General features: G+C 43.8%; 1 protein-coding gene across 1 annotated transcript; it reads left to right on the top strand.

The window, feature by feature from the left end:
• Positions 1–663: 663 nt before the first annotated feature.
• On the top strand, positions 664–21,048 carry CD59 (CD59 molecule (CD59 blood group)). Its single transcript, XM_061201568.1, has 4 exons — positions 664–770; positions 9,888–9,972; positions 13,489–13,590; positions 20,058–21,048. The coding sequence occupies exons 2-4, from the start codon at positions 9,906–9,908 to the stop codon at positions 20,258–20,260; spliced, it is 372 nt and encodes a 123-aa protein (XP_061057551.1). The 5' UTR covers positions 664–770; positions 9,888–9,905; the 3' UTR covers positions 20,261–21,048.
• Positions 21,049–27,155: the final 6,107 nt, after the last annotated feature.

Raw genomic sequence — 27,155 nt, 5'->3', positions numbered from 1 at the left:
CCACTCCCCCTTGTATGGCGCTCTTTAAGCCGGTTCTGCAGTGAGTAGTGACAAAGTGATAACCAGAAACTTCAGATTACATCTTCACCTAAAAATAACGTTCTAGGGACTTCCATGGCGGTCCAGCTATTAAGACTCCCGGCTTCCAATGCAGGGGGCGTGGGTTTCATTCCTGGTCGGGGAACTAAGATCCCACAAGCTGCAGGGCACGCCCCTCCCCCCCCCAAAAAAACCCACAGCAGAGTTTCATCTTGGTTCCAAACAAGTCACAGAGGTGACTATGGCTGAAGGGTACTTGGAGGCTACCAGAGCCCGAGAGCAGAAAGGAGCCTCAGGCTGCAGCCAGGCTGGCTAAACCGACAGCCGGGCCAATTGGGAGCTTGACAAGGGCACACAAACATTTTGAAAAACATTTTCATATTTTTTTCAACAAAGGAGGAAAATTCATAAATCTTGGAGTTTCATATTGTTTTGGTTTTCGATAACAAATCGGAGGAAGAACATCATAAACTTTCCGTTTTCAGTGTTTTACCATAAAGGTCTTAATCTAGTCCTGGCCACAGGTCTTTTTCTGCACCGGGCTGGAGCCCGCAATTGCGCCGGGTCGGGTGACCTTCGCTGGCAAACTGCGGCGCGCAGGGCCAGGCCGGAGCCTGGGCGGGGTGGGGCCGGCGGGAGGAGGCGGAGCCCGCCCCAGCCGAGGCGATAAAAAGGGACTGGACGGCCCTAGCAGGCGTACCCGCGCAGAAGCGGACGACTGGGGCTGGAAGGTGAGGTCTGGGGGCCGGGAGGGGAGAGGAGCCGCGCTCCCAGTTCAGCACTCGGGGATGTGGGCCGGCGCATGCGCCCACGGGCAGCTGGGCCCGGGCCCCTGCCATCGCGGGACTGGGGGGTTTGGAGGGTCCGAGAGGGCCGTGCCCACCCTGCGCCGGCCTCCGCGCCCGGGGACGGCGAGATCCGGCGCCCTTCCCCCCCCCCCGCGGCCCGCAGCCTCCCCGCGATTCCTTTGTATACGACCAACGAGAAGGGGGGAGCGGACGCGCTTTCCCAAACAGCCCCCGTTCCGCGGGCCCTGCCCTCCATTCCCCTGGGAGTATTTGTTTGGAAATTTGAATCTGAAGGGAAGCTCTTGCAGTTTAGAGAAAAGAAATCGCATCGCACCTTGAAAGGAGGTTAATGCCATCCCTGGAAGTTATGGACATTCTTCTCTTCCTCTGGAGGTTTAAATTTTGAATTTTAAACAGCAGGGTGGGGTCGTGACTTAGACATTTTAAGTCCAATTTTAGTTTGCTTGGGCCAGCTTGGGCCGCACCCTTCATAGAGTCTGACGGCAGACTTTTAAGGAAACGTTAAGTAGTGGTTATTTCCATGGATCCTGGAAATGTACCACGTAACGTTCCATTTTTCCTCTGACGTATGTGGCTTCACCCCTTATCCCGGAACTCTCACGGAGAAGAGCTGGGGTTTGTGACGCACCCTGGCAGTAGTTGTGTGACTTCTGAAACTCGGGTCTCGTCCGTGCCCTCGGAGTCTTTGTGAAATAGCGATTCGGCCTGGTTGCCACCTAGTGAAGGCTCTGGCTCAGGCTTCCTCCGGTTTTCCTTTTGACCAGTGCTTTCCTTCCTTCCTATAATGCCTCATGTCCACTTTGAAAGTGCCTCCTGCCGTGGCCAGCTGATTCTTTTAAAAATCCTGTTCTTGGCCAGGTTTTTGAGGACATCAGGGGGCTCCAGCTGAGACCTGCCCACCACTCTCAACTGCAATAATTCTATTTCATTCTAAACAAATCAGCCCATATATTTTACAAACCTAGAGATATAGCCCACACCATATCAAGGTTGCTTGTGATGATAGACATTTCTTGAAAAGGAGGGAGAGACCTCAAATACAGGCGAGATAATCCGAAGATTACTTTGCGTACAATTCTGAGAATCACAGATCAGGGAAACAGCTCTTTCCTACCACCTTGCTCTCCGTTGTCTAGCTTCATCTGTCGGTGATGATGGCTCTGGAATTCTCCTAAAATAAGTACAATTTGACACATGGTTTGCTTGCAGAGAAGTGATGAAGTTCATTTGTGGTCAAGGGCCTGGGCTTGGCACCAGTTTGAGTCTTGGCTCTGCTCTTACTGGCTGCGTAATCCTGAGCATGCTATTTAACCTCATTTTCTTATTGCTAAAATAACAGGCCTTACTTCTTAGGGTGTCATAAGGACTAAATGAGATAATTCGTGGAAAGGGCTCTGTGCGCACCTGGTAAGTGGAGAACAAATGTGGCTGTTAATGTTTCAGTATCCATGTTCCCCGTTGGGGGCAGCTTACTCCCAGTTCTCTAAGGAAGGCACATACAGCTCAGAATGTTAATTGAGGGAGGTGCCTGACTGCGGACCAAATGTGTGAAACTATGGCTTCTGTATTTTCAAACAGAAAACTATAAAAAAAACACCTCATTATGCTGAGTAGCTTGTAAGGTAAAAGTCCAAATAAAAATGGATGTTAAGAGTGTGGAGAGCGGGTGTCTAATGGCATTCAGCTTTGACAGCTGCAGGTACAAGCTCTTGAAAAGAAATGCATTAAAAATTCTGGGCCAGCTCCAGAAGAACCTCACGAACAAAAACGCCATAAACAAAACCAAGCCCAGAGGTGCTTGAGATTTTCCAAAGCGGAGGACATGTTATTACTACACCCTATATCTTGTGAAATATCTTCACTACACAGTTGGCTCTGCATGTACAATCTCAAAGGGCAGGGCCGTGATGAAGCTGTCTGACAAGGGCCCTCTTTGGAGAACTAGACACTTGAGTTCCTGGGACAAAGTGCAAGGAAGGCCCTTCCTTGTTGAGGAAGCTTCCGATTTGTGTAGTTTAGAGAGTTCTGAGATGGTTGTCTCTGGCACCTCAGAGTAGCTGGGAGGGGCTGTTCATTATGATGGTGGCTTTCTGTTTGTCTCTACTTGCTGATGTAATGACTTCTCTGAGCTGAGTGATCTTTGTGTAAGATCAGTGATCTTCTCAGCTTGCCTGGCTGTGTGTGTACAAGGTGATAAGGAGGCAAAGCCCCAAGCCACTAACACTACTGGCCTCCAGATAATGTTAAGTTACTTGTGAGTTACTGGCCCCTGGTAAATAGAAGCAAGATCCACCCAGTGTGTCTTTGCAACTAACCTGTTGCCTTGGGAACAGGTAATTTCATCCCCTGGGGCCTCCATTAATTTCCTATAAAATAGGAACTTTGGGTTTAATTTTTGAGAATACTTATAGCCTTAAAGTTTATCAGCCTCTAAGGCTCCAGGTTCCCAGGAACAGAAACTATACCCCTGGGCATCTGTGAATCTTGTGGCAACATCGCCGATGTAAAATCTCTTCTCTGGTGGCCTTTGTTAACCAATTTACTTCAGAAGCTGAATTCACAAGAAGTTTCCCCACCAGAGAGTTTAACTGTGGTTAAGAGCTCAGACCTGGGTTTAGATGCTGCTCTGCCACGTACCAGTTCTGAGGTTGGTGTATTCATTTTCTATTACTGTTGAAACAAATCACCACAAACCTAGTGGCTTAACACAACACAAATTTATTAATCTTACAGTTCCATCTGTCAGAAATCTGACCCGGGCCTCACTGGGCTCACATCAAGGTGTCAGCAGGGCTGTGTTCCTTTTTGACGGCTCTGTGCGAGAATCTGTCCCCTTGACCATTCAAGCTATTGGCACAGTACAGTCTTTGGGGTTGGAGGACTGAGGTGCCATTTCCTGGCTGAGTGTCAGTTAAGGACCATTCTTCACTTCTAGAGGCCACCTGTATGCCTCAGCTGTGACCCCCTTGCTCTGTCTTCAGAATCCCCATGGGTGGGCAAAGTCCATCTCACTCTTTGAATCTTCAGCTCTCAGTGTGGTCCCCAGTTAGAAATGCTAATTTCTAACTGGACCCCACCCAAGACCTGCAGAATCAGAACTTCTAGGGTCAGGGCCCAGCAATCTGTGTTTAACAGCCCTCTAGGTGATTCTGATGCCCACTAAAGCTAGAGAAGCAGTACTGTTACCCTATTTTATTTTCTTCCTGGTCTTTAACATTAGTTGGTGTCCACCTCCGCTAGATTGTAAGGTTCTTGAGAGTGGGGCTTCGCCTGGTTCAGCAGTCACTGTAGCCCAGTGCCTAGCATGGCACCTGCTCAGCTCACAGTGGGCTCATAAATGATCGTTGTGGAGATGACTGGGGGGTAGGTGCCGAGACTGAACTTGCTTCGTAGAGTAAATATACCCACCGATGTATTCCTTCAGTTTGTTGGGTCATTGGAGTGTTAAATATTTTATGTTCACATTTATTTGGATTGTTTAGATAGATAGATAGATACGTAGATAGGTAGATAGATATTTGGGGGGACTGGCTGGGGTCTTTGGATGGACAGCAACATGTCTTTGTTTTCCTATTTAAAATAATGGAATATAGGTTTGCACTATCCATAAACTAGCTACCCAAAACATTTTCAGGAACTTGATTAGGGATGCCTGTATTTGTAAATCACCTTGCAACTTGTAGCTTCCCCTTACATCTCAGGTGGATGGAAATGAATAAATAATGATCAAGTTGGTTCTTATTGTAGGATGAGAATCTCTAGTACTTCAGAGATCTTTTGTTTTAACCCCTTGCTGCTTTCTGCTGGCATCTTTCTGCATCATCTCTGATCTGTGATCTCTGCTCTCTGTGTGAACATTTCCAAGTGATGGGGAGTTTTTCACATTTCACCAAGGGAATTGATTTCCACATGTGCTGACACTTTGCACAGTGCCTGGCACATGGCAGGGAGGGAGGAAGGGGTGGAGTGATAGCAAGCAGTTGCTCTTAGGAAGCTCAGAATGCCTCCCTAATTGATCCTAATGCTCTTTGTAAATTACACAGACTAACCTCTCCCTCTCTTCCTTGGTGGCCATTACCGTATTTGAAGATGGTTACTGTCTCTGACCCTACTTTTCCAAATAGGACAGCCCTGGTTTCTCTCAACCATTTCTCCTGGCTTTTATAGCTGTTTATTTTGCTGTCCTGATAAACTGGAAGAAATTCAGAAATCTGGCACCTAATAGTAAAAATATTATTTCTAGGTCAGGTCTAAGCCCAGGACAGAGTAACCCCAGGATTGTGTGTGCATTTGTCTGTTTGTTCCTTAAAGTGCCATGTAACATTTTAGCCCATAGTGAGCTTTAAAACTCTCAAGTCTTATTTTTATATTTTATCATTCTATAAAATCATTATTACCATTTCACAAATTAGGAACTGAAGTAAAGTAGTTGACTGCTTTAAGGTTATATAAATTGACAGCAGAGTGGGATTAGAATATAGGTCTTTCAGGACTACTAGAAAATCACACAAGCCTCATTTTTTTTTTTTTTTTACAAATACAGGGTGTGACTAAAATAACTATTTTTAGACATAGGTGAATATATATACATGAAATACTTTTTACCTCAATGTAGCAAATTTTGAAAGGTGGTATATATTTTTAATACTTAATCAGGTGGAGTAGTACAAAAATAAAAACTTAAGCTGCAAGTGAAATGACACATAAGTACATTAAAATATTCTTCACTCATGTCGAGAGCTCTTTCTATAAAAATGTTCATTGTTAAGAAAATATATTTAAGCATAAATAAGCTGCTCATAATTCTACCGTGCTATTAATCACATGATCTAAAATGTTTGGAAAAGTTGGAAGTTGTTCCAAGCATTTTTTTATACGAGTGTGTATGTATGTGTGTGTGTGTGTGTGTGTGTGTATATATATTTTAAGACAAAGTAATAAAATTATAGCTATTTTTAAACTGGCTTTTTTTCTTAATACATTGTGAATAGCCTTCCATGTCTGTTACTCTTCACGGATGTGTAGTTCCCCACCATGGAAGTGTACCATAATTTACTCATCTTCTTGTTGGAAATGTATGTTACCAAATTTTTACTGTTTTAAACAATGCTTATATATCCTTGACTGTTACTTATTCCTCTGGTGAAAAGCCTATTTGGCGTGCCCCTGAAGGAATTCCCTTTAGAGTCAACTTCAGAGCTACCCAGGAAAATCTGTCCAGACTTCCTAAGGCTGGCTCCAGACGTGTCCTATGACTCCCAAATGGTGTTTTCCAATAGGCTCACCGATCTTATTCTGTGGACCTTTTCCAGAATGACTTTGGGTCTACGGCCATACCACCCTAAACGCGCCCCATCTCATCTGATCTCAGAAGCTAAGCAGGGTCGGGCCTGGTTAGTACTTGGATGGGAGGCAGAATGACTTTGGGCTGTTTCCAATAATTAAATCCATTGTTTAAATCAGTCCTAATGTGTTTAGAAAAGAGTGATGAGGTCTTCTGGATGCATCTTGCATCTAAGTGTTTGGCTGGGTGGATTGGAAAAGTAATGGCAGCTCTCTTGGTTCATCTACCATCTGATCTACACTTAACTTATGGGCATCATTTTTAAATTTAAAATGGAGGATATTTTAGACTAGGGGGCAGAGTTTCAAGCCATGAGGTTCAGTTCTCTTTTTTAATTCTGTAACAGACTTGCCAGAAGACAGGTGATCTATGACTACTACAAGGGAAAGTTTTGTAATGTGTGGAGTTTCCTATTTCTAAGTATAAAAATAATGCTTGGCTCATTATAGAATATTTGGGGAGGTATGGCAAAAAGTAAAAGGTCAGGAAGAGAAATAAGAGATTATAAATAATCCTGCTTAGTGTTTACTACTATCAGCATTTTGGGGGCATTTATAAAATAGCTTTAAAACAATCAGCTATTTTCTGTCCCCCACCCCTGCCATTTCATAACAACATATCGCCCTTGGAAATTCATATTTCAGTAGTGGTTAATGAAGACCTGGTCTTCCGATTCGAACAGCTCAACGTCCGTACGCTGACTACTTCCTCTCTCTGCCATCTTGGCCCTCCCATAGCCAAGTCACAGAAACAGCCGCTGTGACTACCAGCCAGTCCTGTGGACTTAAAGCTCAGTCTTGACACTCCCCATCCAACCCGGATGGATGGCCTTAGGTTTGGGGGCTGCGATCTCCCCTGCCCATGCAGTCCAGAGTGTTTGTCCAGCTTCCTGACCTGATGCTACCTTCTGTCGACCCTCCCCACCCTTCACCCCCAACACCCCCTCCCTGCCCAATTTCTTTTCCTGGGAACCTCATGACTTCCCAGTAATACTCATGGTGGCTACTGCTTTTTGAGGGCCTTCTTTGGCCAGGCACCATGCTGTGCAGTACGTGTGATTATCCCTGTGTTTACTTGGTGAAGAAGGGAGGCCCAGAGGTCGAGTAACACACGGCAGTAAGTGGCAGAGCCAGAAATATTCAAGGCTTTGTTCACCGGTCGACGAGAAAGCCTGTCCCTAGACCAGTTCACTGTGCCGTTTCCGCTGCTTTTGTTAAGAGATGAGCCTTTCTTAGTAGACCCTTCTTTCTGATGCGCGTCATCAAGGGCGAGTTCACTGCACTGCACCCTCTTTGTTTGTTGTAATTGTGTTATTCATGCCAAGGACCATTCCGAGGGAAGTCTCCTGGAGCTTGCAGCTCCTGCCAGCCCGGCACCCTTCCAGCACCTACCCGCCCCCGTCAGGAGGTCCCTCCCTCCTCCTCCAATAGGGCTGCCTGAGGAAGCAGATGTTCTTAACTTTTAGGAAGAGTCTGATGCTCCCCGCGTCCCTGTTCGCGGAGCTCAGATGGGTGCCTTCCTCTCCTGTTCTCTTGCAGCACTTCTTCCCAGCCCCAGGCCTGTCTAAGCTGAGTGTGTGAATCATCCTTTCTACCCAGATGCCCCCGAGCGTGAGGAACCAGGCAGGGAGCTGGGGTGTGCTGGGCCTGGGTCACTGGCTGGGGGTGGGTGGCGCGGGAACGCTGTGATTCTCTCCCTTGACCCATCTGGCTCCCGGCAGAGGGCATTGCAGGGGCGTCAGGTGCTGGCGAGAGGGGCTGGGGCCTCTCCCTGAGCTATTAGGATGCAGAGACCTCGCTGCCTCCCTCTCTCAGGCTCAGGGAACAAGAGAGCCTGGAGAGGCCGATAGTCTGACCGGGAGGTATGGACGTGCCTGACTTCGGGCAGGAAGTCTGGGTGTGGTCAGGAAGGAAGTCCAGGGTGAGGTAGGAAGCTGTGACAGCCACCACTTTTCTGTGACTGTCAAGCACATAGTTAACTTGTCTTATCTCACCTCAATCTCCTGGTGTGGGAAAGCGCCCATGTACCTGCCCCTTGTTATAGGTGAGGAGAATGAGGCTCGGTAGCCGTGGCAGAGCCAGACCTTGTGTCCAGATCTTTGCCAGCCTAGAGTCTGAGTTTCTGACCACTGGCCTCGGGCAGCCTCAGGTCCTCACCGCGCAGGGGTGCTGTGGGCAGCTACGCCCCGGGAGGGTCAGCCCGGTGGCGGGGGGCATTAGTAGGCTGTGGTAGGCGTTGCAGGTGCCAGAGGGAAGTGGGGGTATTCAATCTGTAAAGAAAGACCAGGCCCAGTTAGATTTTCTTCCCACTCTCCCACATGTCAGCAGGCGACCTGTCTCTCTCCCGGGCGTGGCTTACTCAATGGCGTCTTCTTTGGGCAACGCCAGGCCCTGCCCTGTTCGCTCCCCAGTTCTCCCCTGGCCTTCCTCAGCCAACTCCTGAGCATCACATGACCTTCAAAGGTGTGAGAGATGCCATTTCCAACCCAGAGGAGGGCAGGGCCCACCCACCAAGAGCCCCGTCTGTCTACTGGGCAGAAGTCCTGGCCTGTGCGGCCCAGGAGAATAGAATGTGGAGCCGCCCTGGTTTGGAGCAGCTGCTGCCTCCTTGTTGGATGATGGGCTCAGGGAAGTCGGGGTGGGGTCGGGGGACTCCTTAGATCTACTGCTCATGATTTGGACTTAGGCAAGTTAAAAACCTCCCTGTGGGGACTTCCCTGGTGGTCCAGTGGTTAAGACCTCACCTTCCAATGCAGGGGGTGTGGGTTTGATCCCTGGTCCTGGAGCTAAGATCCCGCATGCCTCGGGGCCAAAAAAACTAAAACATAAAACAGAAGCAATATTGTAACAAATTCAATAAAGACTTTAAAAATGGTCCACATCAAAATCTTTAAAAACCAAATAATAAAGTCTAAAAAAAAAAAAACCTCCCTGTGTCTTGGCCTCCTGCTCGGGTAAAAGGAGGGTTCAGCCCTCCCCTCTTCTCCCCTGATGCTCACTGCCACACATCTAGGCATTAATGTAATGGGGACTTGTCATCAGAGGTACCTGGAACCCCTCCTTACTTTTCCAGAGTGATGAGGAGGTGGGGAGCCAGAGCTTCTGTGCACGCTAAGCCTTTGCCTCCTGTTCTGCAGCTGAATGCACACTGGTGCCCTCCAGAGTTACCCCTTCCATCTGATGCACTTAGTGGCGTGGCCTGGAGAAGTGGCCCTCGCTGGGCTCAGGCTCAGTTCAGCCAGCAGCTGGGGGTGGGGCCTTGCAGGTGCTGCATTACGTACTTTGTTCATCTTCTCATTTGAGTCAGCGACCCTGAGGGGGAAGATAGTGCTGTCCCACTACTCAGTCATGAACACTGAGGCTCAGAGGAACTGAATTTATTCAACGGTGCACGGCTACTGTAGGTGAGAGCTGGGGTGGGCCCGGTGTGCTTTGACTCCCTGCAGCTGCCCCTCCCACCAGGCCCAGCAGCATTTCTTCAGTAAGCCGAGGTCTCAGCCGGGGAGGGACCAAGCCGTGCCCCACCTGAGAGCACCCTCAGTTCATTGCACCCAGCCCGGAGGTTCCCTGCTTTCTTGGTCTGCTCACTCCTTCCCATGTTTCCTGAAAGCCCCCAGGCCTTCCAGCTCTTGGTTTCTGAGATACCCGGCAATCACCTGTTGGTTCATGACAATGCTTTGTGTTCCTTCCTTCCAGAACCTGTAGCCGGTCACAATGGGAAGCAAAGGAGGGTTCGTCTTGCTCGGGCTCCTGTTCAGCCTGGCTGTCCTCTGCCATGTAGGTGAGTGGTCCAGAGGGACATGGATCTGGATCATGTAGGCCGCCTTGGCCCTAAACTTTTTCTTAGGCCTCGGGAAGACCAAGCTGATGCCACAGACCTCGGGCGGGGCTTCGGTTCTTTCGCCGTCAGTGTTACAGGTCCAGGGTGGCGTGACTGCTCCTTCCTGTGTTACGGCCCTACCCTGAGTGGAGCACCTTCCTCAGTTACAGTTCATCCTGGGTGACAGAGCTGCTTTGGTAGGGAGCGATTACACCGAGCTGCTTAAGTTTCACCCCACTCACCGCCAGCCGCTGGGGCTACCGATGGCTGCCATCTTCAGAGTGCTGAGCTGAGCCGCCCGCCCTGGGCTTCTCCCATGTGATGCAGCTGCTGTTCATGGCATTCACGTGCCAATCACTGTTCTCAGCATTTTACATGTATTTACTTATTTAATCCTCATGTCCACCCTGTGGAGCAGGGACTATTTTTATTGCCATTTTACAGGTGACAAGACTGAGGCCCAAAGAGATTAAATAACTTGTAAAATATCACACCAAAGTGGTGCAGCCAGAATTTGAACCCAAATAAGCCTGGCACCAGAGTGTCTGCCCCAGCTCCTTCACGGGGCCACCCCTCCCTGCCTCCTGGAGATCCTCGTTACCTCTGTAACAGTAGGAACACCTGTGTTACTTGCTTTGCTTCATTATGAACATCAAAGGTCATTTTCTGCCTATGTCATGTTGGTACTACTAATTGTTATTTTTGAGGGGTGGGGACGGGAGGCAGAAAAGGAAGTAGCCACGTGGTGGGCACTACAGAGGCATCTGCATGTTGGAACATGTCTTAGAGCGTGTAGCTTTAGTAGCTCCCATATGGTGAATGCTTACTAGAGCCTGTACCGGACCCTGGCTCATTTAATCCTTCCAGCCATCCTGTGAGGGCTCAGTACTATTACACCCATGTTACAGTTGAGGAAACTGAAGCAAAGAACAAAGGAGCCCAAGGACACGTTTGAACAAGTTTTCCCTTTCTGAGAAAAGACAGAAGTCACGACTCCCCTCCCTCCCCACGTCTGTTGATTGTGGTCATGGAGGTTTGTAACGTGGTTTGCTATGTTACAACATACGTTATTGTCTTAATTCTTCTACCCAGTGAATTTTCTGTAGTAAGAATAGCCTGGTCATACCTGCTTTCCAGCAGTCTACATTTGTTTATGGAGCAGGCTTGGGTTTGGCGCTGTTAGCTGTTCTGTAACAGGTCTCGGGGGCACTTAGGTCTTTCGTGAGGGAGTCGGAGTGTGAAGAAGATCCCCTCCACCCTGGCTAAGTAGCTAGAATATCAAACAGCCACTGACTTATTGCTTGCCCCTGACCTGGTCTCCCCCATAATTGGTCCTGGTTTTTTCTCTTTCCCACTCAGGACAATTAGAAGAACATCACGGTAAATAAACCAAGCGTGGGCTTCAGAACTGATCGCCTAGGTGTGAGTCCCAGCTCTACTCTTAGTAGCCATGTGACTTTTGACAAGTTAGTTAACATCTTAGTTTTCTCTTGAAAAATGGGGATGGAGATCCTTGAGCCTGCCTCTTATAGCAATTCTCTGAAGATTGAAAGTTTAGGTATTTGAACACTGTGTTAGCTGTGAATATTTCTGCCTCACGAAAGTTCCAAAGGTGAGCTCTCTTTCCTCTGTCTGAAGGTTTGACGTGGCCATTTAAGATGTTATAGGGACTTCCCTGGTGGCGCAGTGGTTAAGAATCCACCTGCCAATGCAGGGGACACAGGTTTGAGCCCTGGTCCGGGAAGATCCCGCATGCCGCAGAGCAACTAAGCCTGTGCACCATAACTACTGAGCCTGCACTCTAGAGCCCATGAACCACAACTGCTGAGCCCATGTGCCATAACTACTGAAGCCCGCGTGCCTAGAGCCCGTGCTCCACAACAAGAGAAGCCACTGCAATGAGAAGCCTGCGCACCACAACAGAGTAGCCCCCGCTCACCGCAACTAGAGAAAGCCAGCCTGCAGCAATGAAGACCCAACGCAGCAAAAAATAAATTAATTAATTAATTTTTTTAAAAAAGATGTTATAGAGAGCTTCACTCCTATCTGTGCTCAGGAAGTGAGAAGCCACTTTCTTCTGGCCTTCTGAGAATTCCTCTCCCTGGTGATGAACCTAGACTTTGGCCTTAGAACTAAAAGTCAGCTCCTGGGTTCTAAAACCCACATTTCGTCTTGGTTTAACCATGCCATTCTTCTATGAGATTTTACATATTTCATCTTTGAAAATGTCTTTTCACACTGATAGGTACTTCCAAATACTGATTACGTGGCAGAAGCCATGTGGCCGGAAGAAGGTGATCTCTTATTGTAGAAAAGAGTATGTCCACATGAATCAGGAAAACTTGCTTCCAACTCTTCCCATCACAAATGTGGAATATGACTCATCTTTTTCCATCACCGTTGTTATAAAAACAGAGAAGGGAAAATAATCCAGTGAAACTTGAAGTCTAGCCACCAAAGATGAATCCTAAGAACATGAGTGGGAGCGTTAGTCATTTTTCAAATTGGGGAACCAGAGGCATTTGCTTCTGATATAAGTTGACCCTCGTGTTCAGTGTCACTGTGCATGTCTTCCCACCCACGTGGGTTTAAAGTGTATGGCTGCTGCCTGCCCCTTGACTGTGTCTGCTTCTGGCGATGGGTCAGTCCCTCAGCAGGGAACAGCTGCAGTGAGGACGCCTTATCCCAGAGGCCATCAGACTTGTTCTGCAGAGGTCCAGATAGTAAATATTTCAGGCTTTGCAGGCCAAGAGACAAAAATCAAGGATATTATGTAGGCTTTTATATAAATAAGAGAGAAAACAAATTTCTCCAAGTTTTTAATTGACAGAATTCAAAAATTTAATAATTGAGTACAATTATTTATAATACAGATCTACTAATGAGAAGAATGGAATTCTTTCTGGGAGAGTAACATTTTGCTTACTTGGAATTCAAAAGTTAGTGTTCCCCATCATCAAATTGGTTGCAAATGTTCATCTGTTAATACTGATCTGTAATGAGATTTCATGCATTTCATCTTGGAGCGTGTCTTTTCACACAGATAGGTACTGCCAAATCCTGATGATCAGTCCGTGCGAATGTTATGTGATAGAGCATATTCATTGCTTGGAAGCAATGAATTTATAGAATTCTGTTAGTTTATCCTCTTAATGGATTCCTTTTAATATGTCATTGCATTGCAGATTAATCACTTCCGGTTGAAAGTAGGAGAAAGCTTCTCAATTGCACAGTTAAATGGATTTTGAAATCTGGAAATTCCCTTTGCACTTGCCTTAGGGTCCAAAAAACTGCTGCTGGAACTGTAGTTTGAGCTTGGAAAAATATATCTACTGCAGATATATGTGGGAAGGAAGCCCACTCTGAGTTGCTGACCTCTGACCCACACTAATGGAGATGGTGGGCTTGCTTCTGCTGCCAGGAGGGTGAGTCATTGCTGGTCTACCAGGTCCTGACGGGCATTCTTCCTGATCCTAGGTCACAGCCTGGAGTGCTACAACTGTATTAACCCAGCTAATGGCTGCACTACTGCCGTCAATTGTTCACGTAATCAAGATACTTGTCTCATCGTTAAAGCCGGTAAGAGCCTCCCCCTCCCCCTCTTCCTGAGTGTAATGGGATGAAGAGGGCCTGGGAAAAGATCTGGGCCACTCTCATTCTTGTTAGACTCGTATTCAACAAGTAATAGCTACCATTTAATAGCACCAGTGGTGTGCGGCACTAAGCACTTTCCATTTGTTTTTTTATTTAATATTTCCCATCTACCACTCGGGGTAATATTTTATTCCCGTTTGGTAAATGAGGAAACTGAGACTCAGATTAAGCAACAGACTAAGGTCAAAGAACCAGCTCAGGATCTGAATGTGGGAATCCATCTAATTCCAACACTTGTGCTCTTAACAGCAACACTGGCTGCCTCCCAAACTTTTGAGAGCCTCCCCTGTGCCAGAGCCTGAGCTAGGAGCTCGGGGTACAAAGATGAAGAAAGGAGATGATGAAAATTGTGAAAGAGGCCTGTGTAGCTATTACAGATGTCTTTATTTATACCCGTGTCTCATTCCGTGGGGAATTTAATACATACAGAGTCCTGAGGGGACTCAAGCTGAGCTCAAAGGACAAGTAGGAAGTAAGAGGACTAAGAGAGGAAGGGTGTTCCCAAGAAAGGCAACAGTAGGTACCGAGGCTTGGTGGTCGCAGAGAACAAGGCACTCATGGGCTTGGGGTAGGGAACTGTCAACATTGACAAGTTTTGTCAAATCTGCATTTTCCAAATTGGTTAGACTATGGAATCGCTTCCTCCATAAATCCTATTAAAATAGAATTTAGGAAATGGTGGACAGAGGCAAGAAACCAGCAAAGGCATGCCCTCTGTTCTTGCTGGGTGTGGTTCTGGATTGAATCAATGTGTGGAAATGATACTGGTGAGGAGTGGCTATTTCAGGATCTGCTAAGTTAGTGTACGAGGTAAACCCCCTGACTTCCATCTCTAAGAGATAAAAGTAAAACTACCCTTCAAGTTAGTTCACTCATACCCTCTATGTAAATTCTTCCCAGTGTCCACCTCAAGGAATGCTAAGCACATCAGGTAAACTCATAAAAGGCTTGGGAGACCCACATGTTCAGAAAAACCTGATAGAAAGGAGGAGGAGTTTCACTTCCCCAGAAAGGAAAAATCCCTCAGTAAGTAAGGACAAATTAGAATTATCCTGTCTAAAGAACAGGAGTATCTCATAATTTTGATATAAACTCCTGGAATGCAGCTCAGATTCCAAGGCCTGCATGTAAGGTCCTTGATTCTGTAGGGGACAGTTCCTCTGCCTCACCTGGAGGACTGTATTAATTCATTGTTAATGTAGAAAGCATAGTGAGGCCCCCAGAGAGAATAGTCATTCACTCCACAAATATTTGAGCACCAATTATCTATGAATACAGAAACCTACTTCTTAACCCTGATTGTCTGTGTCTCTTAGACCCCCACTACAAAAAGTATAATTTCCAAATGAGAGAATAAAGGCAATATTATGTGTAGAATAAGTATTAGATTATCAGTTAGAAGCTTTGAGCTCTGATCTCTGTCTTGCCACCAGTAAGTTCTTCCTGCCTCTGTTTTTTATTGATGAAGTGGGTGTGTCAGATGGTAGAGGTGGAGAGAAGGAAAGAGGGAAGTAGACTAGACAAGGAAACAAATCCCATTGTTTCCTACCTGAATGGTTAAACTTTCATTTTAGTTGTTTTCCAACGTTATTGAAGTATAATTGACAAATAAAAACTGTGTATATTTAAGGTGTACAACATGGCGATTTGATATACATATACATTGTGAAATGATTACCGCAATCGGTCTAATTAACACATCCACCCCCTCACATTGTTACCTTTCTGTGTGTGATGAGAACACTTAAGATCTACTCTGTTAGCAAATTGCAAGTAGACAATACAGTCTTGTTAACCACAGTCATAATGCTGTACATTAGATTCCCCAGAATTTACTCATCTTATAATGAACTGTTATGCTTTGTAAAAATGATTAATGTAAACAATGAGGCACGTCTATTAGAATGGCCAAAGTCTAAAACACTGACAACACCAAATGCTGGCGAGGATGTGGAGCCACAGGAGCTCTCATTCATTGCTGGAAGGAGTATGAATTGGTACACAGTTTGGCAGTTTCTTAAAAAACTAAACGTACTCTCACCATAAGATTCAACAGTTGCATTCCTTGATATTTACCTAAATGAGTCAAAAAATTATGTCCACTCAAAAACCTACACATGGATGTTTATAGCAGCTTTATTCATAATTACCGAAACTTGGAAGCAACCAAGATGTCCTTCAGTAGATGAATGGATAAATAAATGGTGGTACATCCAGAGAATGGACTAAAAAGAAATGAAGTATCAAACCATGAAGAGACATGAAGGAAACTTAAATATGTATTACTGAATGAAAGAAGCCACTCTGGGAAAGCTACATTGTTATGATTCCAACTATGTGATGTTTTGGAAAGGGCAAAACTAAGGAGATAATAAAAAGGTCAGTGGCTGCCCGGGGTCAAGTGGGGGAGGAGGGAGGGATGAATAGGTGGAGCACAGGATTTTTCGGGCAACGAAGCTAGGACTGTGTGATACTGTAATGATGGACACATGTCATACCTTTGTCAAACCCCATAGAATGTACAACACCCAGAGTGCACCCAAATGTAAATTATGGACTTTGGGTGATGATGATGAGTCCATGTAGGTTCATCAGTTGCAACAAATGTACTGGCGGGAGATTTTGATAGTGAGGGAGGTTGTTTGGGGTGGAGGGGGGGCGCTGTCGGGGGCTCTATGGGAACTGTACTTTCTGCTCAATTTCGCTGTGAATCTAAAACTACTCTCAAGTATAAAATCTATTTTTTTAAGGATAATGTGAATCTTAAATAGTTTTCTTCTTCTCATGAACATAGGTCCCCAAACTTCAGCTAGACATGTGGTAACAGCAGTTCTTGAAATATAGATATTCAGACCTTACAGTAAGGCAGATAGTAACAGAACATCTAAATGCCCCTCTGACTCTGATTGACATCAGCCTGGGAGAGGCGAGGCACACTGTCATAAACACGAATCAAAGGCCAGGCATACATTGGAGAAATTATTTAATTAATCTAGCCGCATTTTCACCCCAGCTGTGAAATGGGAATACTTATCTCCCGGGGTCAGTGGGGCAGTTAGTGGAGAAATGTGCGTGATAGTGCTGTGCAGATTCAGTCTAGGAGAGAGACAGATGGGCGCTACTTCAGCCACTATTTACTGGCGTCCTGGCTAGGTCCTGGAAATATAAACCGTGTACTTAGAGTCTGGCAGAGCCTCTGATGACAGTGCCAAGCAATCATTTCTGTAATGGCCTTTCAAATAAGGGACACACTGAAGGATGCCTAAGGCAACTGGGGACTACGGCTTGGTAAAGGCAGACTCAAGGCAAATCTTCAAAGAGAGTGGGGAGGCTGTGCCTAGCAGAGAGAGAACCTTTAACATTCCGGTGACCCTGTGATATGATCCACTTTTACTCGGGTGATTCTGATAGTGGCTTTGGTGAGAAGGTCACCGTTGAAGGTTGTTATGCAAATAAGTTCATTCAAGTAAAGTGCTTGGCTCACTGCAGGACACATAGTAAGTGAGTAATTGGTAGCAATTATTAATAAATTACTATCTGCTCTCCCCAAGCTGTTAGGCTTCCCTAATCAACATTCTGGTGACTTTAATGCTTTCCCAGTTCCAAAGCCTGATTACTACTACATAAGACAGTAACTTGTCCTATTCAACAGCATTCTTTAGTACAGTATTAGAAGCATCCACTTAAAATATTTATGATCCAAGCAGGTAGAGTCACTGGAACACTCCTATCTGGCCTCTGCCACTTGACCAAACTTCATTAAAATCCAAGCCAGACACTCATCTCCTCTGAGGGGGAGGACAGAACCAGTTATACCTGCAGTTATAAACTTAGAAGTTTTGTTCTGAGCTGTGAATGAAATAGAATAAATTAGTTACTGGCCTTAAATAAGGAAATAGGCATCTGTATTTTTTTCTTTCCAACACAGAAGAAAAGAAAATGATTCCAGGGCAGGGACCAACCTTCTGTATCTGTGTGTCCCCAGCATCTAGCACAACTATCTTCTCTTCTCTCTCAACTCTCACTTTTTAAAAATATTTAACATAATTTTTCTAAATATTAAAAAATCACTATAAGCTAATTGGCATTGTATATTTTGGCCTGCATTTTCCTTTGTGTGTAAAAATTGGGACCATAATGGCACGTTCTTTTGGAAAATTTTCCTGCTTTACTGAATAATCTAATGATTTTTAAAGGAAGTTTAAGCTATGTTTAAAATAAATTCATCCAGTGATTTTTTTATTTTAAATCTCAATCTACAGAGAAATGTATAAATGAAAGATAGTCTTCTGTGAGGGTAACACTGTTAAATTACTTGGGAATCTTTTCAGAGAAAAGTGGTATACTCACCCTCACACATATACTTTATACAAATGGATCACAGTCTACATATTGTTCTGCATCTAGGCTTTTTTCTATTGAGATATAATTCACATATCTCAGTTCCAAAGTACATTTTAAAGTGCACAATTCAGTGGCCTTTAGTATGTCCACAACTCTGTACAACTATCACCACTCATTTCAGAACATTATTATCACCCCGAAAGGAAACCCCATACCCATTAGCAGTCACTCCCTATTCTTCCCTCGCCCATACCCCGGCAGGGAGTACTAATCTACTTTCTGTCTCCTATTTCTGTCTGCCTATTCTGGACATTTAGATATAAATTGAACCATACAGTGTTGTGGTCCTTTGTGACTGGCTCCTTTCACTAGCATCATGTTTTTTTGTTTGTTTTTTTTTTAAAGTATATAATCTATTCTTTTTAAAAAATTTTTTTATTCATTTATTTATTTTTGGCTGCATTGGGTCTTCGTTGCTGCTCGCGGGCTTTCTCTAGTTGCAGCGAGCGGGGGCTACTCTACGTTGCAGTGCATGGGCTTCTTATTGCGGTGGCTTCTCTCATTGCAGAGCACAGGCCCTAGGCACACGGGCTTCAGTAGTTGTGGCTCGCGGGCTCTAGAGCACAGGCTCAGTTGTTGTGGTGCACGGGCTTAGTTGCTCCACGGCATGTGGGATCTTCCTGGACCAGGGATCGAACCCGTGTCCCCTGCATTGGCAGGCGGATTCTTAACCACTGCACCACCAGGGAAGTCCCTGAGCATAATGTTTTTAATGTTCACCCATGTTATTGGATATATCAGTACCTCATTCCTTTTTATGGCCAAATAATATTCCATTGAATGGATATACCACATTTTGCTTATCATTTGCCAGTTAATGGACATATGGGTTGTTTCCACTTTTTAGCTGTTTTGATTAATGCTGCTATGAACATTCGTGTGTAAGCATTTGTGTGAACATCGTTTTCAATTCTCTTGGGTAATATATTTACCTAGGAGTAGAATTACTAGGTCATATGGTAACTATTTTTAACCTTTTGAGGAAATGCCAGACTTTTCCAAGATACCTGCACCACTTTACCTTCCCACGAGCAATATTTGAGGGTTCCAATTTCTTCACTTCCTTGACACCACTTGTTATTTTCCAATTTCTTGACTATAGCCCTCCTAGTAGGTGTGAATTGATCCTCATTGTGGTTTTGATTTGTATTTTCTTAATGGCTAATGACGTTGAGCATCTTTTCATGCACTTATTGGCCCTTTGTATATCTTTGGAGAAGTATCTATATCCTTTGCCCATTTTTTAATTGGGTTGTCTTTTTATTGTTGAGTTGTGAGAGTGTTTCATATATTCTGTATACTATACTCTTATCGGATATATGATTTGCAAACATTTTATCACTTTTTGTGGGTTTTGTCTTTTTAATTTTTTAAAATAGTGTTCTTTGAAGCACAAAAGTTTAATTTTGTTTAAGTCCAATTTATCTATTTTTCTGCACTTAAAAAAAAACACTCAAACTCTTCCCATGTCAATACACATGGTCCTGTGGCATTCCTTATCTGCATGGAACTTCGTTGTGTGGAACTCTACCTAATTTACTCAAATGCTTTTTTATTAACTGTCTTTTAAGTTTCTTGCTGCTACAGATAGTAGTGCAGTGACCATTCTTGAGCATATACCTTTAACCTTTTTTCAAGTAACTTCATAGAGTAAATTCTAGAAGTGGGATTGCTGGATCAAAGAGGGCATGTGTTTAAAAATCTTGGTAATTCTCTCAAACATTAGTATGATATCCTGTTGCCTTCCATATACACACAACTGTATTGGCTCTGATGAGACTTTGCTTTTATGGAAAAGTTCCATTCAGAGCTGGATCATTATTTACTTAATTGTTCCCCTTTATAAGCTAACTGGGATACATATTTTTACCCAAATGTCTCTATTTCCCCAGGATAAGTTCTAAGAAGTAGAACTGAGAGTTCAAAGACAGGTGCAGAGTTTTACCTGCTTGATTGCTTATCTTTGTGTGTGTGTATTTCCCCCACAGTGCCAACAAAAACTTACTACCAGTGTTGGATGTTTGACCGTTGCAGTTTCGAAGCCATTGCGAAAGCCTTAGGGGAGAAGGAGCTTCAGTACCGCTGCTGCCAGGAGAACCTGTGTAACAAAAGTGATGGGACGAGTATATCAGGGAAAACAGCTCTGCTGGTCATCCTGCTGCTGGTGGCAGTCTGGAGCTTTTGTCTCTAAATCTACACCAGGAGGGCTTCTCCTAAATCTCCTGTTTCTGTATACTCCTTATTTCCCGTGCTGCTGCGTTCCAAAGGCTTTATATTTTCCAGCTGGATCCTGTTGGGAAAGACTAAAACTAGCTTGAGCAACTTAGATTAGAGAGAGGAACTCAGAGGGACTCTGAAGACCAGTTCTGTTGGCGGAGAAGACCTGTTTGAGGGAAAACGTTTGAGTGAAGTGCATGTGATTTGAGTAAAGTTGCCTGCTTCTTACTCTGCTCTTTGCAGTGACAGCTTGAGTATATTCCCTGCAGTCTTCAGCTATTTCCCTCTGGTTCCTTGGATGTAGTTAATGTGATCAGTACTTTTTTGGGTGACTGGGGCAGGGGGCTTCTTTTCAACAGTCTCTCACAAGGCATGCTTTATTCTCGCCTTTCATGGCCCCTGTATTGCCAGGTAAGCATGGTGCATGTTCCAGGTGTGGGCTGTCAGGGACAATGAGATTCTTAATGACTTGTATTCTCAGCTAGAAGGTGTCTGGCTGGGAAGGAGGTAAGCTTTCCAGATGGCAGGGCATGGAAGCACAGGGTTTATCTTTAGAGAAGTACCAGAGGCTGAAATCTGTGTTTTCTTCTGTCCCTAAATTTTGTATTGGCTTTGCTGTCTTTCACTAGGAAAACTCAGTAGCATAAGTTAATGGTGTGTTAAAACTATCCCTCTCACTCCCCGCCTTTTTTATTGGAATGGTAGGCTGTCTTAACTTTGTCACACACAGTTAAAAACTAAACATTTGAATATTCTGTGTTACATGTGACTTGCAGTTATTAAGTATGCTTATTTTAAATGTTACTGGTAGGAAAACTCTTCATATGTGTATGTATAATGCATGAATGGAAAAGGAGGAGCCTTTGGGGTTGCGATTTGAGATTTCCAAATGTCATCATGAACAGTAACAGGTCTGAAGGGATGTGTTTTACCTGCCGACATCCAGCCTGTTGGCTCCTAGCTGAGTCAGAACAGATAGTGTAAAATACATCTGTAAGGGCTGTTAGCGTAATCACGAATGCTGAGGCTTTCAGAAGCGCTACTCGTTTCCTAAAAAGTGAGACACCTTTTCAGGAGGACAAAGTTTTGCCTCTTTCTTGTGGGTACTGGTGAATAATTTAAGATCCAGTAAACTTAATGACATTTGTATGCTTACAATCTTGGCTGTATTTAACAGCATAGCCTGACTTTTGCCGATGAGAGTGGAATTTCTTGATTAACATTAAAAAAAAAACAAAAAAACTCCTTGATTATGTGATCTGTTGGACAAACCAGAATGAATACTGCCTTTCTGAAAATAAAATCTCATCAAATGCATGAGTGTGGTGATTGGCCCAAAAGGATAACAACATAGGTGACACGCCCAATGGTAGCAACTGAAAGAAGAGATCTTGGACAGTACCAGATTTCTTCTGTTGATGCCATTACTTAAACACAGACCAATAGAGGCTTCCTCATCAAAACCTAGCATTACCTTGGTGCTCTGTGTTCCCTATTGGCTCAGAGCTTTTCCTTACATCATCTTTAATCTTCTGTTCAAAGACAAAATACTAGGTGTGACTCTTTCCTCAATAGAACTTTTTCTGCCCAAGAAAGTACTGACCATGCCCACAGCAAAGTGGCTCATTTCATACAGTACCTTTTAGTTCCAAGGAACAAGAACCAATTTTGACTCACTTAAGCAGAAAATGAATTTGGGGGAACTTTGAAGGGGCATTCAACCAGACTGCAAAAAACCAGTAGTTGGGGAGAGTTCCCTGGTGGTCTAGTGGTTAGGATTCAGTGCTTTCACTGTTGTGGCCCAAGTTCAATCCTGGGTCGGGGAACTGAGATCCTGCAAGCCATGCAGTAGAGCCAAAAAATTTAAAACATTTAAAAAAAGCCAGAGAGGAGGAGTCAATATGGTGGTGTGGGAAGATGCGGAGATAGTGTCTCCCCACAAATAGGGCATCTGCCGGCCGCTGGTGGGGACTCTGACCCGCAAGGAGACGGGAGGAACCCCAAAGTGAACCAGTAAGATGTAGGGGGACCAAGGGGGGAGGAGAAGTGGAGCAGACAAGATCAGCACCCCTGAGCCCAGGGAGATCAGGAGAGGCAGGTGGGAGGGACTCTCTGGGAAGAGCCGGAGAGGAGCAGAGGGCGATCGCCTGGCCCACTCAGGCAGGGGAGCCTGCTGAGCTCCCAAGCCACTTCCCTCCCATCCAAAGCCCCATCCAGGCCACGTGGGTCCTGGGGGCAGGCAGGAGGGGCCATCCAGGAGGAGCAGGCGAGGAGAGGAGGGCGTTTGCCCCGCCCACTCGAGCCCAGGAAGCCTACTGGGCTCCCAGGTGAGGTCCGCTGCCCTCAGATGGGGGTGGGGGGCACGCCTGGGCCCCTTCTGTTCCTTGAGCCTAAGCCCCACCCCCCACAGCCCCCAGGGCCTTTTCCAGCCCTGTGGGTCCTGAGCATAGGCCCTGCCCACTGCCCAAACCTCGCCTTTGATTAGGCCCCGCCCTCCACAGCCAAGGCCTTCCCCCCTCGCTTTTTTTTTTTCTTTCCCTCCTCTTTTTTACTATTTCGGTACTGATGTACCTTCCAGTTGTTGATTCATCTATATTTTTATTTTTACATTCTTTCTAACATATCAGTTTCCTAATCTAATTTTATTTTTTACTTTGTTCTTTCTCTCTCTTTTTTTTTTTTTTTGCCACCCCATGAAGCTTGCAGGATCTTAATTCATAAGCCTGGGGTCGGGGGGAAGCTCCTGCACTGGGAGCACTGAGTCCAAACCACTGGAATAACAGAGAACCTCAGACCCCAGGGAATAGTCATTGAAGTGAGGTCTCACAGAGTTCCTCATCTCAGCACCAAGACCCAGCTCTACCCAATAGCCTACAAACTCCAGTGTTGGAAGCCTCAGGCCAAACAACCAGTAAAACAGGAACACAATCCCACTCATAAAAAAAAAAAAAAAAAAAAGAGAGACGGCAAAAAAAATATGTCACAGATGAAGGAGCAAGGTAAAAACCTACAAGACCAAATAAATGAAGAGGAAATAGGCAAGCTACCTGAAAAAGAATTCAGAGTAATGACAGTAAAGATGATCCAAAATCTCGGAAATAGAATGGAAGCACAGATTGAGAAAATACAAGAAATGTTTAACAAAGATCTAGAATAACTAAAGAACAAACAGAGATGAACAACACAATAATTGAAATGAAAAATACACTAGAAGGAATCAATAACAGAATAACGGAGGCAATAGAACAAATAAGTGAGCTGGAAGACAAAATGGTGGAAATAACTGCTGAGGAGCAGAATAAAGAAAAAAGAATGAAAAGAAAAGACAATCTCAGAGACCTCAGGGATAACACTAAATGCACCAACATTCGAATTCTAGGGGTCCCAGAAGAAGAAGAGAAAAAGAAAGGGTCTGAGAAAATATTTGAAGAGATTATAGTGGAAAACTTCCCTAACATGGGATAGGAAATAGTCACCCAGGTCCAGGAAGCACAGAGAGTCCCATACAGGATAAACCCTAGGAAAAACACACCAAGACACATATTAATCCAACTAACAAAAATTAAATTCAAAGAAAAAATATTAAAAGCAGCAAGGGAAAAACAAAAAATAACATACAAAGGAATCCCCATAAGGTTCAGCTGATTTTTCGGTGTAAACTCTGCAGGCCAGAAGGCGGTGGCAGGATATACTTAAAGTGATGAAAGAGAAAAATCTACAACCAAGATTACTCTACCCAGGAAGGATCTCATTCAGATTTAATGGAGAAGTCAAAAGCTTTTCAGACAAGCAAAAGCTAAGAGAATTCAGCACCACCAAACCAGCTTTATAACAAATGCTAAAGAAACTTCTCTAAGCGGGAAACACAAGAGAAGAAAAAGACCCACAATAACAAACCCAAAACAATTAAGAAAATGCTAATAGGAACATACATATCGATAATAACCCTGAATGTAAATGGATTAAATGCCTCAACCAAAAGACACAGACTGGCTGAATGGATACAAAAACAAGACCCATATATATGCTGTCTACAAGAGACCCACTTCAGACCTAGGGACACATACAGACTGAAAGTGAAGAGATGGAAAAAGATATTCCATGCAAATGGAAATCAAAAGAAAACTGGAGTATCAGATACTCCAATACTCATATCAGATAAAATAGACTTTAAAATAAAGACTTACAAGAGATAAGGAGGGACACTACATAATGATCAAAGGATCAATCCAAGAAGAAGATATAACAATTATAAATGTTCATGCACCCAACATAGGAGCACCCCAATACATAAGGCAAATGGTAACAACCATGAAAGGAGAAATTGACAGTAACACAATAATAGTAGGGGACTTTAACACCCCACGTACACCAATGGGCAGATCATCCAAACAGAAAATAAATAACGAAACAAAAGTTTAAATGACACAATACACCAGATAGATCTAATAGATATTTGTACAACATTCCACCGAAAAGTGGCAGAATACACTTTCTTCTCAAGTGCACATGGAACATTCTCCAGGATAGATCACATCCTGGGTCACAAGTCAAGCCTCAGAAAATTTAAGAAAATTGAAATTGTATCAAGCATCTTTTCTGACCACAACGCTATAAGATTGGCAATCAGTTACAGGAAAAAAACTGTAAAAAACACAAATACATGGAGGCTAAACAGTGCACTACTAAATAACCAAGAGATCATTGAAGAAATTAAAGAAGAAATAAAAAAATACATAGAAACAAATGACAACGAAAACACAACGACCCAAAACCTATGGGACACAGCAAAAACAGTTCTAAGAGGGAAGTTTATAGCAATTCAATCTCACCTCAAGAAACAAGAAAAATCTCAAATAAACAATCTAACCCTACACTTAAGACAACTAGAGAAAGAAGAACAAAGAAAACCCAAAGTCAGTAGAAGGAAAGAAATCATGAAGATCAGAGCAAAAATAAATGAAATAGAAATGAAGAAAACAATAGCAAAGATCAATAAAACTAAAAGCTGATTCTTCGAGAAGATAAATGAAATTGATAAACCCTTAGCCAGACTCATCAAGAAAAAAAGGGAGAGGGTGCAAATCAATAAAATTAGAAATGAAAAAGGAGAAATCACAAATGACACTGCAGAAATACAAAGGCTTATAAGAGACTACTACAAACAACTATATGCCAATAAAATGGACAACCACGAAGAAATGGACAAATTCTTGGAAAGGTACAATTTTCCGAGACTGAACCAGGAAGAATTAGAAGATATAAACAGACCTATCACAAGTAAGAAACGGTAATTAAAAATCTTAAAACAAACAAAAGTTCAGGACCAGATGGCTTCAGAGGTGAATTCTATCAAACATTTAGAGAAGAGCTAACACCTATCCTTCTCAAACTCTTCCAAAATATAGCAGAGGGAGGAATACTCCCAAACTCATTCTACGAGGCCACCATCACCCGGATACCAAAACCAGACAAAAATGTCACAAAAAAAGAAAACTACAGGCCAATGTCACTGATGAACATAGATGTAAAAATCCTCAACAAAATACTAGCAAACAGAATCCAACAGCACATTAAAAGGACCATACATTATGATCAAGTGGGGTTTATCCCAGGAATGCAAGGATTCTTCAATATATACAAATCAATCAATGTTATAAACCATATTAACAAATTGGAGGAAAACCATATGATCATCTCAGTAGATGCAGAAAAACTTTTGACAAAATTCAACACCCATTTATGATAAAAACCCTCCAGAAAGTAGGCATAGAGGGAACTTACCTCAACATAATAAAGGCTATATATGACAAACCCACAGCCAACATAGTTCTCAATGGTGAAAAACTGAAAGCATTTCCTCTAAGATCAGGAACAAGACAAGGTTGCCCACTCTCACCATTATTCAACATAGTTTTGGAAGTTTTAGCTACAGCAATCAGAGAAGAAAAAGAAATAAAAGGAATCCAAATCGTAAAAGAAGAAGTAAAACTGTCACTGTTTGCAGATGACATGATACTATACATAGAGAATCCTAAAGATGCTACCAGAAAACTACAAGAGCTAATCAATGAGTTTGGCAAAGTAGTAGGATACAAAATCAATGCTCAGAAATCTCTTGCATTCCTATACACTAATGATGAAAAATCTGAAAGAGAAATTAAGGAAACACTCCCATTTACCATTGCAACAAAAAGAAGAAAATACCTAGGAATAAACCTACCTAAGTAGACAAAAGACCTGTATGCAGAAAACTATAACACACTGATGAAAGAAATTAAAGATGGTACAAACAAATGGAGAGATATACCATAGTCTTGGATTGGAAGAATCAATATTGTGAAAATGACTACCCAAAGCAATCTACAGATTCAATGCAATCCCTATCAAACTACCAATGGCATTTTTCACAGAACTAGAACAAAAAATTTCACAATTTGTATGGAAACACAAAGGACCCCGAATAGCCAAAGCAATCTTGAGAAAGAAATGGAGCTGGAGGAATCAGGCTCCCTGACTTCAGACTATATTACAAAGCTACAGTAATCAAGACTGTATGGTACTGGCATGAAAACAGGAATATAGATCAATGGAACAGGATAGAAAGCCTAGAGATAAACCCACGCACATATGGTCACCTTATTTTTGATAAAAGATGCAAGAATATACTATGGAGAAAACACAGCCTCTTCAATAAGTGGTGCTGGGAAAACTGGACAGCTACATGTAAAAGAATGAAATTAGAACACTCCCTAACACCATACAGAAAAATAAACTCTAAATGAATTAAAGACCTAATTGTAAGGTCAGACACTACAAAACTCTTAGAGGAAAACATGGGCAGAACACTCCACGACATAAATCACAGC

The sequence above is a fragment of the Eubalaena glacialis genome, chromosome 10 (genome assembly GCF_028564815.1).
Source record: "Eubalaena glacialis isolate mEubGla1 chromosome 10, mEubGla1.1.hap2.+ XY, whole genome shotgun sequence".
Taxonomy (NCBI): Eukaryota; Metazoa; Chordata; class Mammalia; order Artiodactyla; family Balaenidae; genus Eubalaena; species Eubalaena glacialis.
Note: the sequence above shows the minus strand (reverse complement) of the source record. Positions and strands in the feature narration are given on the sequence as shown.

Excerpts from the sequence above, each read along its gene's own strand:
- CD59 (XM_061201568.1), top strand. The coding sequence starts at position 9,906 with ATGGGAAGCAAAGGAGGGTTCGTCTTGCTCGGGCTCCTGTTCAGCCTG. Across the intron at positions 9,973-13,488 it reads GGCTGTCCTCTGCCATGTAG|GTCACAGCCTGGAGTGCTAC; the intron begins GTGAGTGGTCCA and ends TCCTGATCCTAG. Across the intron at positions 13,591-20,057 it reads TTGTCTCATCGTTAAAGCCG|TGCCAACAAAAACTTACTAC; the intron begins GTAAGAGCCTCC and ends TTTCCCCCACAG.